At 35.8% G+C, this 12,400-nt stretch overlaps 1 protein-coding gene across 3 annotated transcripts; it reads right to left on the reverse strand.

The window, feature by feature from the left end:
- Positions 1-64: 64 nt before the first annotated feature.
- On the reverse strand, positions 65-11,581 carry fhl2a (four and a half LIM domains 2a). 3 transcript variants are annotated; one of them, XM_051906565.1, is made up of 6 exons: positions 11,466-11,581; positions 5,352-5,528; positions 3,895-4,069; positions 2,608-2,777; positions 2,097-2,283; positions 65-638 (listed from the first exon to the last, which is right to left on the reverse strand). In XM_051906565.1, exons 2-6 carry the CDS (start codon positions 5,505-5,507, stop codon positions 487-489), a joined length of 840 nt encoding a protein of 279 aa, XP_051762525.1. In that variant the 5' UTR covers positions 5,508-5,528; positions 11,466-11,581; the 3' UTR covers positions 65-486. The 3 variants fall into 3 exon arrangements, with proteins under 3 accessions (XP_051762525.1, XP_051762524.1, XP_051762526.1); XM_051906564.1 differs by lacking the exon at positions 11,466-11,581 and adding an exon at positions 7,005-7,349; XM_051906566.1 differs by lacking the exon at positions 11,466-11,581 and adding an exon at positions 6,618-6,859.
- Between the last annotated feature and the right edge of the window lie 819 nt (positions 11,582-12,400).

Consider the following 12,400-nt stretch of genomic DNA (forward strand, 5'->3'; position numbering starts at 1 on the left):
TTATATGTACTGAGCGCTTGCTAGTGCAAATAGTCTACTTCATTCATGAGAAAAACACAAAAACTTTTTTTTTTTTTGTACTAAGCTTTATTGATTTTGCATTACTGATTAGATTTCATGTATAACTGTTAGATACACAAAAAGGCCAACATACTTTTTTGCAAGTTAAGACATGGGTTACGCAACACATCCGAGAGCCAGTCAGACACTGCAAAGAGATAATAATGTGTATTATTTTCATTTACATTTTAATCTCTAGAACCAATTCTTTCTTCAGTCTTCAAGTTAAAGCAAGCTCAAATAACTCTCTTGAAATAAAGAAAATCTGCCTCTTGGTATTCATAAAATATTATAATCTTTGCTTTACTATGTTTCCATGGAGTACCTAAATGTATTCATTGCGCACACTGTTTCATGCTTTTCCAATGCTTTGGTTTTAAACATTTTAAGCGTCGTGCATGCTTGATTTTTTTTCCAGCCATGCTTTCAGATGTCTTTGCCACACTCGGGACATAGGATGTCATCTCTCTCGGTGAGGAAACCTCTGCCCACCAGAGACACCGAGCACTTCTTGCAGTTGAAACAGTCGTTGTGCCACTGGCGTTCCTCAAAGGAGATATACTTGCTTCCTCCAAGCCCTACATGCGATGACAAACATGTTAGGAGTACTAGCAACAAGCACATGTAGCTGTGTTCCATAGAAGTTCATGGAAAGCTGGTAGATTTGAGCTCTTTGAAACAGGGTTGAACAAAATTCAGAATTTAAGAAGTTCCTCCAATTCAGTTAGGCCCTGTTTACACTTGGTATTAAGATGATTTGGTAGATCGAATCACAAGTGGACGATGCTAAATACAGGTGTAAACGGGGTCTAAAATTTTTGAGCTTGTCCACTTTCGACCACTTCGAAAAACTTATTAGAACAGATTGCTTTCATAGTGTAGACGCTCATGTGTTCAAATCTATTCGAACAGCCACAAAAGACCGCCTATGGACTTAATTCGTAAACATGATGGGAAGCTCACTAGCTAGACAGGATTTAAACTTTGTCGGCTGAAGACCCAAGTTTGGTTTGAAGACGAAAAATGTACCAAGCACAATGTTTTCTCACCATTCCTAATTTCTAACACACACTCACAGCGTTTGGCGTGGTCTTGTGGCTGTCAGAGCAGAAACGAAGCTCCTGCTGTCCGTATGTTTTCCTTTGTCGCAAGCTTATTTTGTCCATTAGATTGAAAGATCTGAAAAAACCCATACATTTACCCGCCCATAGACCCTCCCCTCAAAGAAATCAGGACAGAACTGGTTGAAAATGGACAAAAGAGACGGATTAAAATACCAGGTGTAAACGGGAATGTGTCTCCCTCGCCTTGTCTTGTTATCGAATCGACCAAAACGCACCTTAATACCAGGTGTGAACAGGGCCTTAGTTATCAAGGCAACATTTCTAATTTTTTAACATTTCTAGTTTTTAATTTTTAAATGGGTCATGACATGAGAAATCAAAATGTCCTTGATCTTTTGACATGTAAGAGATCTTTGTACCAGTAAAACATCCTGCAAGTTTCATAGCTTAAAATGTCCTCCTCATTATAAACAAAGCATTTATTTAATCTAGCTCCAAAAATGGCTCGTTTGGATATTGTGGGATCTGTGACGTCACATGGGCAAATATATTTTGCATATGACTATCGCTGCGTCCAAAATCACGTACTGTCTGAGAACGTACTACTTTGAATTTGAATTTACTTTGTGGCCTTTAAAAAAGTACATTCTATATAGTATGAACACGGGTAGTATGAATGAAATCCAGACATACTACATCCGCCATGTTGTTACTGTCATGTGACCTACCAGCGTCAGTTGCGTTGCTTCACTTCCATTGATAAATCCCCTCCCATGGCCTCATGGGATAGTAAAGTGTCCATTGTATGCACACTTCAGAATCTCGCCGGAAGTAGTAGGACATCCGGGGACTTTTCGCCTACTGTTTTTCGAATACTACGTATTTGGACATACCGCTCTTTTGGTGTACTGTTTTTCGCATACTATACAGTAGGGAAGTATTCGATTTCGGACAGAGCGTATTTGTACATACCACTGATGGGGGTGGTGCAGGAGGCACATTTCTTGGCATACAAGTTGCAGAAGCAGTTGAGGCAGTAGGCAAAGTCATCACGAGAGGTGAAGCGCTGGCCAGACAGCTGCTGCTTACAGCCAGTGCACAGGAAACAGTCCTTATGCCAGGGCTGGTCATGGTACGTCACACCGCCAGTGGTGATGGGCTAGACAGAGAAGGAAGAGATAGAATCTGATCGAAATAACATACTACCCTTTTTCTGTATACAGTATGCAGATTATCTGTATGCATAGAATACTGAAACTCAAAAGTGCAATATACAGCTAACATGCATGAAACATTGTATCTCAAAATGAAAAGTGTGCACACTATTCAGTAAATAGCAAACTAATATTACATTCTGAGAAGCCCTTTATGCTTAAAGAGTTTCTGGAGTCTTAAAAATTTTAATGCAAGTGTATATGTACTTTATCTAGCCTAGTAAAACATTTAAAAGCTTGTTTTAGTTTCCTTCATCTGTGGAATCTACCTTCTTGCAGTGAACACATTGCATGGCAAACTGCTTTTCGTAGCAGGGCACGCAATAGTTATGGTTGTCTTTGGGGATGAAGCTCTTGGTGCCAATTGGCTGCTGGCAGCGCTGGCAGGTAAAGCAGGTCTCATGCCAGCTGTTTCCTTTATGCTCCATCTTCCTGGAGCCTGAGGGAGAGGAAGAGAGTCATCTTATCCCAAATGCAACAACATTCTGCTTATAAAGAGAAGATGGAGGAAGTTTGTAGATATAAGTCTGATCCAAAATATCAGGTCAAGTTGTACTAGATAATCAGATACTTTCTATGCCCTCATAATTATGTACAATTCTAATATTTAGCCCAGGTATTTTGTAACATACACTACTGTTTAATTGTTTGAGGTTTGAATGGGCTTTTTTCTTGAATACAGTAAAATTACAAATATGAAAAAAGTAGATTTAATGCCAAATTCTACATGAACAAATTCTATATACAGTAAATAAAATTATTACAGGATAACATTAATTTGATATAATATATAGAGTATCCTTTATACTATATATTCTTATCGCATTCAGATAATGGATAGTGAATTATTAAAAGGATTACATTACTACAGCCATATCAACTGTAACATAACAGCAAAGTTGAGCTGTTACAAAGGCTTGAGATCTCTTTCAACACATCCAGATGAAATCTCAATAAATACCAGCAGTGGTGCAGTGTAAACAGAGTCAAGCACAGAGTTTCATTGTTATAAAGAGTCTGGCTTGTATCTTTTAAGTCCATGTGCTCCACACTTGAAATATTAAGTTTCACTCAGTGAGAGCTGGATCATTCCACAGGAATGTACACTAATTAAACACCCAAAATAGCTTTATTCTACACATATACTCAATCTATCCTTGGTTCCATCTATTCATTTTGATTGCTCAATATGATAAAAGGGGTGGTTGATCATAAAACATAATGGGTTAACAAGAGTGCAACACATTTACATGATCATGAGGACCTGTCTTTGAGGATTTATGAATGAATATTTATTACCAGTGTGCAGATCACTTAATCTATTGCTTTGACGTCATGATGGGTCTGTAATATCTGTATTATGACAGTTATTCTTTCATCACAAGATCTAGGCAAAGATCGACTCTGTGTGAAAGGAAGTAGTTTTCATTTGCTTTAATGGAAAGAATGTGGTGCTGAATGAAATATGATTTTAAGGCAGTGCTGAGTATAAAAGAAAACATCTACTGATATGAGGTAATAGCTGAACATTTCTCCAATGGAGAAGAGTCTCTTACCAGGCATAATGGTCTTCTTGCATTCATGGCATTTGGAGGAGTACTCATTAGAGTAGCACTCGGTGCACAGCAGCTGCTCGTCTTTAGTGGAGAAGGGCTTGTCCACTAGTGAGCGCTTGCATTGGAAGCAGTGGAAACAGTCCTCATGCCAGTGACGGTCCTTGTAGGACAGATCCTAAAGCAGCAAAAGACGCACTTTGATGACAATTCTGGTTGAAATAGAGATATGGTTGTACCAGTGTTTGCATTTCACTGTTTTTATTTATTTTAAGGAATACTGAATCTGTTTGTGAGATGCGTAAATGCCTGCTCACATTTAGTCTAGAATTAAGGCCCGTTTACACCAAGAATGATAACTATAAAGATAATGATATAGTTTTAAAAATCGTTCTAAATATAAAAGAATAGCACTGTCCACACCACAACTGTAACGATGACGATAAAGAGAAACGTTGGGATCACTTTCAGAATGATTTTTTTCCAGCTGTTGAATGATAAAACACTGACAGCCAATCAGAATCCTTTCTAATTTAAGGGCTTGAGCATTTAAAATGGCAGATGACATTGCGGGGAAGTTAATCGCCGAGGTCCAGAAAAAGCCACCACTATTTGACCAAGTCAAACCCGCTTTTCATGGATACTTTAAAGAAAACTGATATATGGAAAACAATCAGTCATACCCTCAGAATAAATGGTGTGAAGTATTAACGATGAGATCATAATGCCAGGCTAGCAAACAGTGTAACATAAAATTACCTCAGGTATCCAGCGCTAGTTTCGACAACACTGTCTTGCTTATTTTGAAGTTGCAATAAAAAAAGACTAGGTGTTGTTTTTATTCCACTATATCGACTTCATCAGCTAAATTCACTGTTAGATTAGATCGATTACACTAGCTATTCACTTGAAACATAACATGCTAAGGACATCTGCTGGTTAAAGCCGTGTAAATGCAACAAGAACAACAAAAACATGTTGTACACACTTTGAAACTGCAGCACGTGAGCTTAGAATAAACAGACCGTTATCGTTCGTTGTTGGTGTGGACGCAAATATAGTTATCGTTATAATTATCGTTCTTGGTGTGAACGGGCCTTTACAATAAGCATCATGTTTACACAACGCACACAACGCCTCTCCCGATTTCTCTCAACATGGGGACAGGAGAGCTGTCAATCAATAAATGGGTTAACAAAGGAACTTGCATAACTTATTTGAAAAATAACTCAGATATTTTGCTGTAAATTCAAAAGTAATGCATTACGTTGCTAGTTACTTAAAAAGTAATCTGATTACATAGCTCAGTTACTTGTAATGCCTCACAACTAACACTGGGTAGTACATATAGACCTCCCACATTTAATGACAACACTGGAAAACATTTTCTTGATCTGCAAGCTCTAATCTGATTGGCTGGTTTTATGCAACTTCATTTTTGGTACTTTAATTAATGTTACCCTGCTGTTGCAGCCGATGGGTTTCTTGCACTCCTCACAGGTATTGGAGTACAGGCTCTCATAGCACTTCACACAGTATGGGTTTTCCTCACGAAGAACATACTTCTTCCCAAACAGAGACTCCTTACAGTAGTGGCAGTCATAACGCTCTGTCATCTTTACTTTAGCCTTTCAATCCTGTAATGGAGAGAGTTTCAGGAGATGTGAGAAAATACTAGACCTTCTGATAAGATCTGTAATCTGTGTTGACATAATATTTGTTTGGCTCAAACCATTATAAACTATTGTGCTATATTCAGAGTTAATATAGAAGCCACCTTGAAAATGGAAACTGTTGATACATTTACAACAAAAAAACATTATGACTAAGACATACAGGTATATTAGTTTCTGCGCTATTTTTAGGTCACTAATAAAGTGAGTAAATCATTTCCAGATGTTCTTTCTTCCACTGAAGCACAAAATGCTTTTTGGATCATTCTCAAATCATGCTGGAGAACATGATCATCAGGATTTACTTGTGGAATTCATGAAACATTAAAACAGTGTTATTTTAGAATCACTGGTCACACTTTATATTATGTCTTTACTACTTTGTACTTAAAAAATATGTTAGGTACAATGTACTTGTTGTGTTAATGTTGTATTACAAAACACTTTTACTACTATTGAGGTGTGATACGGGTAAGTTTAGGGACAGGGTTGATGGTCTGGTTAGGTTTAAGGGTGGGAAGGGTCAACAGTTTAATTAAAGATGGATTTGATGAAATTAATTACAGCTGTAATTACATCCAGATATTTTGGTTAATATTTTTAATTAGATTTTATTTCTATATTTTCTGTTTTCATTTTCACTTTAGTTAAAGTTTTAGTCATTTTGTTGTGTTTTTGTCATTTTTATTATTTTTTTTAAATATGTCTACAGAGTTTTTATTAAGGTTTAGTTCTTAGTTTTATTTATTTTAGTACTTCAACTAAACGAAAATGAGAGATATTGCCTTGGCAGCTAGCTAAAATAAAGTAAGTTTACAATAAGTATTACAAATGTTTTTTAAAGGTTTTAGTTTACGAGAATAACCCTCCATTAAAGAAAATAAATAAATAAATGTTATTTTTCAATTCAAATTCTAACTCAAATTTGTTATGATGATAACATAATTGATGATTAAAAATGTATAGCCAATTTTATTAGTGGTCTCAGACTTTTGTAGCCCAAATAAATTTAAAGAAAGAAAGAAAGAAAGAAAGAAAGAAAGAAAGACTCACTGCATGGGCATCAGTGAGGCATCAGTCGTGTTGGATTGAACACTGGAATTCCACAGTGTACTGCATCATACCATCGTAACCAGCCTGTTATCTCACCTCCAGCTTTCAGCAATTATATTGTGTATCAGCATGTGTTAGTGTGTGCGTGTGTAAATGTGTCTGTGCTGGCATGGATGTGATTACCTATAAACATCGCTATGAATGGACTTTTTCTGAGAATAATCCATCTTTCCTGTAATAGGCCAGATAAGGCTGATTCTAAAACTGATCTAAAAGCAAACCGTTCAAAGAACCTTTGGTTTCCAGAGTGTATCTTTGAAGAGTTATTGACAGAGAGATTGTGATTTCTACTAAATTATACTTGATAACAGAATGCCATCTACTCACGCAGCTGTCTGAGTCCTGGACCTGTTAACCCTCTTTGTGTATTGTTCCCATGAGCCCTGTGATGCTGCGTGCCGCCTCACTCCGTGCCACCGCCTCAGGGGTCCCTAGTGTCCCGCGCACGCTGTCTCCCTGCTCCTCAGCCCCCTGCTATCCCAGTTGTGAGTGTGTCTAACTGAGCCCACGTCCGGCCCAGGCTTCACTACCACACCAAATCCCCCTCAACAATTTTACCATAAAAGGCAGTAGATAGAAACCAGGAGAAGCACGCTCTCTTGCTTAAAATCCTTCTAAGAAAATTCTTTGACTTGCACAGTCAGTCCTTCACTCCCCCCTCCTCTGCTTCCTGTTTGTCTTGCCCTTTTCTGCTGTCTCACTTCTTCAGGCTTTCTCCCTTTCTCCATCCAACTGGCAAGCCATCTCAATTCTTTCCATTAGGTTCCTTCTACGTCTTTTCACACTATCAAAATAGCATGCAGGTATTCTGACCATATTTTCTTGTGGAAATAAGTTGACTGAGGCTAAGCACAAGCTTGACAGTGACTGATCAAGACATTTCCACAATAATATTCTGTTGAATACTGTGTCACTAAATGTTTATATTACTTTTGCTCCCTTTGTACTGAAAGTATTGCCTTGCTTTTGATACAGACCATAGATAAACTAACTTTTTTTAAACTGTTTTGTAGCGTTTAGGCAAAGTTTGTTGAAATGCTTTTTCAGTTTTTATGGTTTTTAAAGTTGGCATGAAATGGAAGTTGCACTCTAAAAAATGCTGGGTTGTTTCAACCCATGTTTGGGTCAAATATGGACAAACCCAACAGTTGGGTTGAAAATTGAATTAAAAAACTTAACCCAATGGTTGAGTTTGTCCACATTGGACCCAAACATGGGTTGAAACAACCCAGCATTTTTTAGAGTGTGCGATACTCAAGTCCCACCCTACATTTTTTCTTTCTCGAGAAACCGTTTCAATCTAAGTGAAACGGTTTCTCAAACAAGAAAAAATGTAGGGTGGGATTTGATTTTATCCATGGGGAATTGATTGGATGGTTGTGGTTTGCTATTGCTGTGATGTCATGTGAGTGACAGGTTGTCCCACTCTCAAGCCAGTCAGTAAACATCATCAGAGAAGAGAAGAGATGTTGATGCAAGAGGGAGGGGAAGATATTTTGATTAAAGATTATGAGGGCACATTAATAAAAAAAAAAAAAAAAAAAATGTGCATGGATAAATCATTCATAATAAATAGGATACTGCAATATTACATTAAAAAAAAAAAGAAATAAAAAAAAAACTAATTTTATTTCATGATGACTTTAAGGAATATTTTTAACTCTTATACATATACAATTATATAATCTATAATTCAAAATTTTAGAGCGTGGAATAACTATAGTAAAAGGTATGTTCATTATGAAAATATCAGTGGCATTTTAAGATTTTCTTATTTTACATGACATTTCCAGGTTACACTTTTAAAATTAGGCGACCACATAGAACCAACTTTCCCAAGACTGTGGGAACTCTAGATCTTATTTTCATTTCAATAAGCTGTCTAATCCAGGGCTATTTTTGGAAATGCACTGACACTTTTGCCTTAGCCTTATCTAAAAAGTAGGGTAACACTTTATTTTGATGGTCCACTTTGGACATTTCTACTAACTAGAAGTAACTTTGTAACTACATGTCAACTACTAGTCATTAGAGTATTATTAGTTGACTGTCTGCTTAATATCTGCTAACACTCTTTTTAACACTATTTTGCTGTCTGATTGTCCCCATCAGACAATATACTGACTATAAGAAACTTTGCAAGTATGTCAACTTATTCTACTAACCCAAACATAGTAGTCTACTAATACTAGTGAGAGTTAGTTGACATCTAGTTGCAAATTAATGAGAGTTAATTGACATGTAGTTGAAAAATTACTTATAGTTATTAGAATGTCTAAAGTTGACTATCGAAATTTAAAGTCCAACCAAATGGGTGAAGCAAAAACGGTGTCTAACAACCAAAAAGTTTTAGACTCGAGATAATAGAAACAAGATAATTAAGGTTTATATGATTCAATAATTCTTGATTTGGAATGTCACGATCCCACTAATGTGAAACAACACTGATGTGCTAAAGCCAACAAAAGAAAACATTGTTTGCAGAGAAAGCTTTTTTTAAATCATAAAATATCATGCAGTAGATCCAAATAATTAAATTTTCATCTACTACAGTTTCCTCTTACATTGTCAAAGGAAATCTTGTTATTCTAATCATATTTGTCTTTATTGACCCTATTAAAACCGTCTGAGGACGGGTCCACTTCCCCCTCCTCTCATATTTTCTCTATATAGTTTACATCAAGAATCCTCACTGTGATTTCCTGCACCTACCCTATTAAATCTACATTCAAGTTTGGTGGTAGCATTGCAATAATTCAATTAAAGAATTAAGCTTAAAGGGATAGTTCATCCAAAAATGAAAATTCTGTCATCATTTACTCCCCCTCAAGTTGTTCCAAACCTGCAGATATTTCTTTGTTCTGCTGAACACAAAAGAAGATATTTGGAAGAATGTTTGTAACCAAGCAGATCTTGCCCCCCATTGACATCTGCTTGGTTACAAACATTCTTCCAAATATCTTCCTTTACAGCAGAACAAAGAAATGTATACAGGTTGAGGGGGAGTAAATGATGACGGAATTTTCATTTTTGGGGTGTACTATCCCTTTAAGTATGTTAAAGCTTATAAATGTCAAAGTCAGCCTATATGTCAACCAAATCATACTTGATATATCATAAAACCCTCTTTTAAGCTAATAAGCTTTTGTTTTTTGAAATGTTGTCACCAGCACACTTGAAACTGATCTCCTCTAACAAGGTCTCCTCTCTTGGGCATGATTTGGTATTTGTCTAATCTTTCTTTTTATAATCCTCAGCTGTGTTTGGAGACATTTCCAAGTGCCATCACACAAACATATCACACGCAATGCTAATTAAAAGTATAGCAGAGGTCTGAAAGATAGATGGAATGCTTTCAGACAACACTAAAAAAGAGATTGCAGACAGGTGGATGGAAGACTAACCCTACTGAGACTTAAACCTTGTGTTCACGCCCCACACTCACAACCTTCACACCCCCATTCCAGCACAATCCATATCCATGGAAAGAGTCTGACCACCCATCATGATTCTATAAATGCCTTTTATCTTCTCCATAAATGCTTTAAGAGGGACTTATAGCTGTAATAGTCTTTATAGGGTGTCATATACAATGGCTATGGTAACCTGTTAACACAACACCAAGCCACTGTGAGGCGAATTCTTTACTGTTGCAGAGGTTTGATAGTAGATTAAAAATATTGTGTTGAGTATATGTATATTATTATTTTTTATTTTACTTTTATTTTTTGGAAGAAAATAATACTTTTATTAATCAAGGATGCATAAAATTGAATAAAATGGACAGTAAAGACATTTATAATATTACAAAAGATTTATATTTTAAATAAATGGTGTTCTTTTGAACTTTCTGTTCATCAAAGAATCTTAAAACAAAAAATATTAAGCAGCTCAGCTTGTTTTCAATCATGTGACACTGAAGACTGGAGTAATGGCTGCTGAAATGTAGCTTTGCCATCACAGGAATAAATTACATTTTAAAATATATTCATATTGAAAACAAATGTTTTGAACTGTAATAATATTTAACAAAATTACTGCTTTTACTGTATTTTCAATCAAATAAATGCAGCCTTGGTAAGTTTAAGAGAAAGGTAACACTTTATTTTACAATGCTCGTTACTATAGTAATAATTATAAATTTTGCAAAATTACATGCATCTAAACCTAACCCTATAGTAAATACATGTAGCTCATTAATATTACTCAGTACTTAATGTATAATTACACCGTAACAAAGACACAAAATAAAGTGTCCTGTGCATTTTAGAAATAATGCATATTTTAGTCTAGAGGAGCAACATATTCACCTAACAGTTACAAAAATCATGAAAAATAAGACATGATTGCAGACATAGAGGCATATATTATTTAGGTTACACTTTATTTTCGATGGCCCACTTTAGACATTCTACTAACTACAAGTAACTCATCAACTACATGTCAACTAACTCTCATTAGAGTATTAGTAGTAGGCTGTTAGGTTTGGGTTAAGTGTTATAGGGTTTTGATTTGTAGAATAAGTTGACATGTAGTTGCAAAGTTACTTATAGTCAGTAGAATGTCTGTTGGAGAACATCAAAATAAAGTATTAGCAGATATTAATCAGACAGTCTACTAATACTCTAATGACTGGTATTTGACATGTAGTTACAAATGTACCTATAGTTGGTAGAATGTCTAGTGGACCATTTAACAATAAAGTGTTAAAAAGTAAATGGAGTAAAGTAGCAGTGAGGTTTGGTGTTAGTAATCTCATGTATAGAAACAAGCGCCTGTGGCTCTTACCTCAAGAGAAAAGCTGTCTGTCTGTGTGAAGAGTCTGGCCAGACTGAGCTTGGTGGCTCTCGGCTGGGGCTGTATGTTCTATTAAATTACTCCACCTATGGGGTGACTAATTGGAGTGGTAGGGTTTGGGCAGGCTTTTTCTATCAAGCTGAGCTATAAATACAACACAGCAACTCCAAAAGCACCACCACAGAAGATAAAACCCATCTCTGTATGCAGTCACACATACACACACAGACACACACACACACACACACACACACATATACATTCCCTCTTACTTCTTCAGTCCTGTGTCCTTTTAAGGCCTCATTTTGTTTTGTGATAATAACATTCACGTTGAAATACATTTAAAAAAATATATAATTTTATTAAAAAATATGAACAAATAATTGATAGTTTTCTCTTGTTTTCCAGAATATTTAAAAAAAAAAAAATCTATCCCTGAAGCATGGTTGAAAAGCAAAATTGTGTGATGATATTAAGAATCATTTTCAGTTAATATATCTTGAATTAAATTGAACTTTCTTACTCTTACTTCTTTAAGCGTAGACTTCACAAAAATTTGTTTTGCTTAGTACAAGAAACTGAATTTAGTTTATGATTTAGGATGTAAAAAGCGACTGCTCTTCAAGCCTGTTATTCCCTCACTTCATTTCTTCCCCTCAAGCATTTGTGAGAGAAAAGGGAGCCAGAGCAAACAAACATATTGGGGAATGTTTACAGACCTCCTCTCTTGCACCAGCTCTTTTTTTCTGCTATTGTTAGTGAAACTGTTTTTATATGACAAAACACATTCTTATGTGTTTTAGTTGCCTTTAAAGGCAACCCAAAAATGAAAATTTTGTCATTAATTACTCACCTTCATATCGTTCCAAACCTGTAAGATTTTTGTTCGTCTTCAGAATGCAAATGAAGATCTTTTTGATGAAATC

The sequence above is a fragment of the Ctenopharyngodon idella genome, chromosome 9, assembly GCF_019924925.1.
Source record: "Ctenopharyngodon idella isolate HZGC_01 chromosome 9, HZGC01, whole genome shotgun sequence".
Classification (NCBI taxonomy): domain Eukaryota; kingdom Metazoa; phylum Chordata; class Actinopteri; order Cypriniformes; family Xenocyprididae; genus Ctenopharyngodon; species Ctenopharyngodon idella.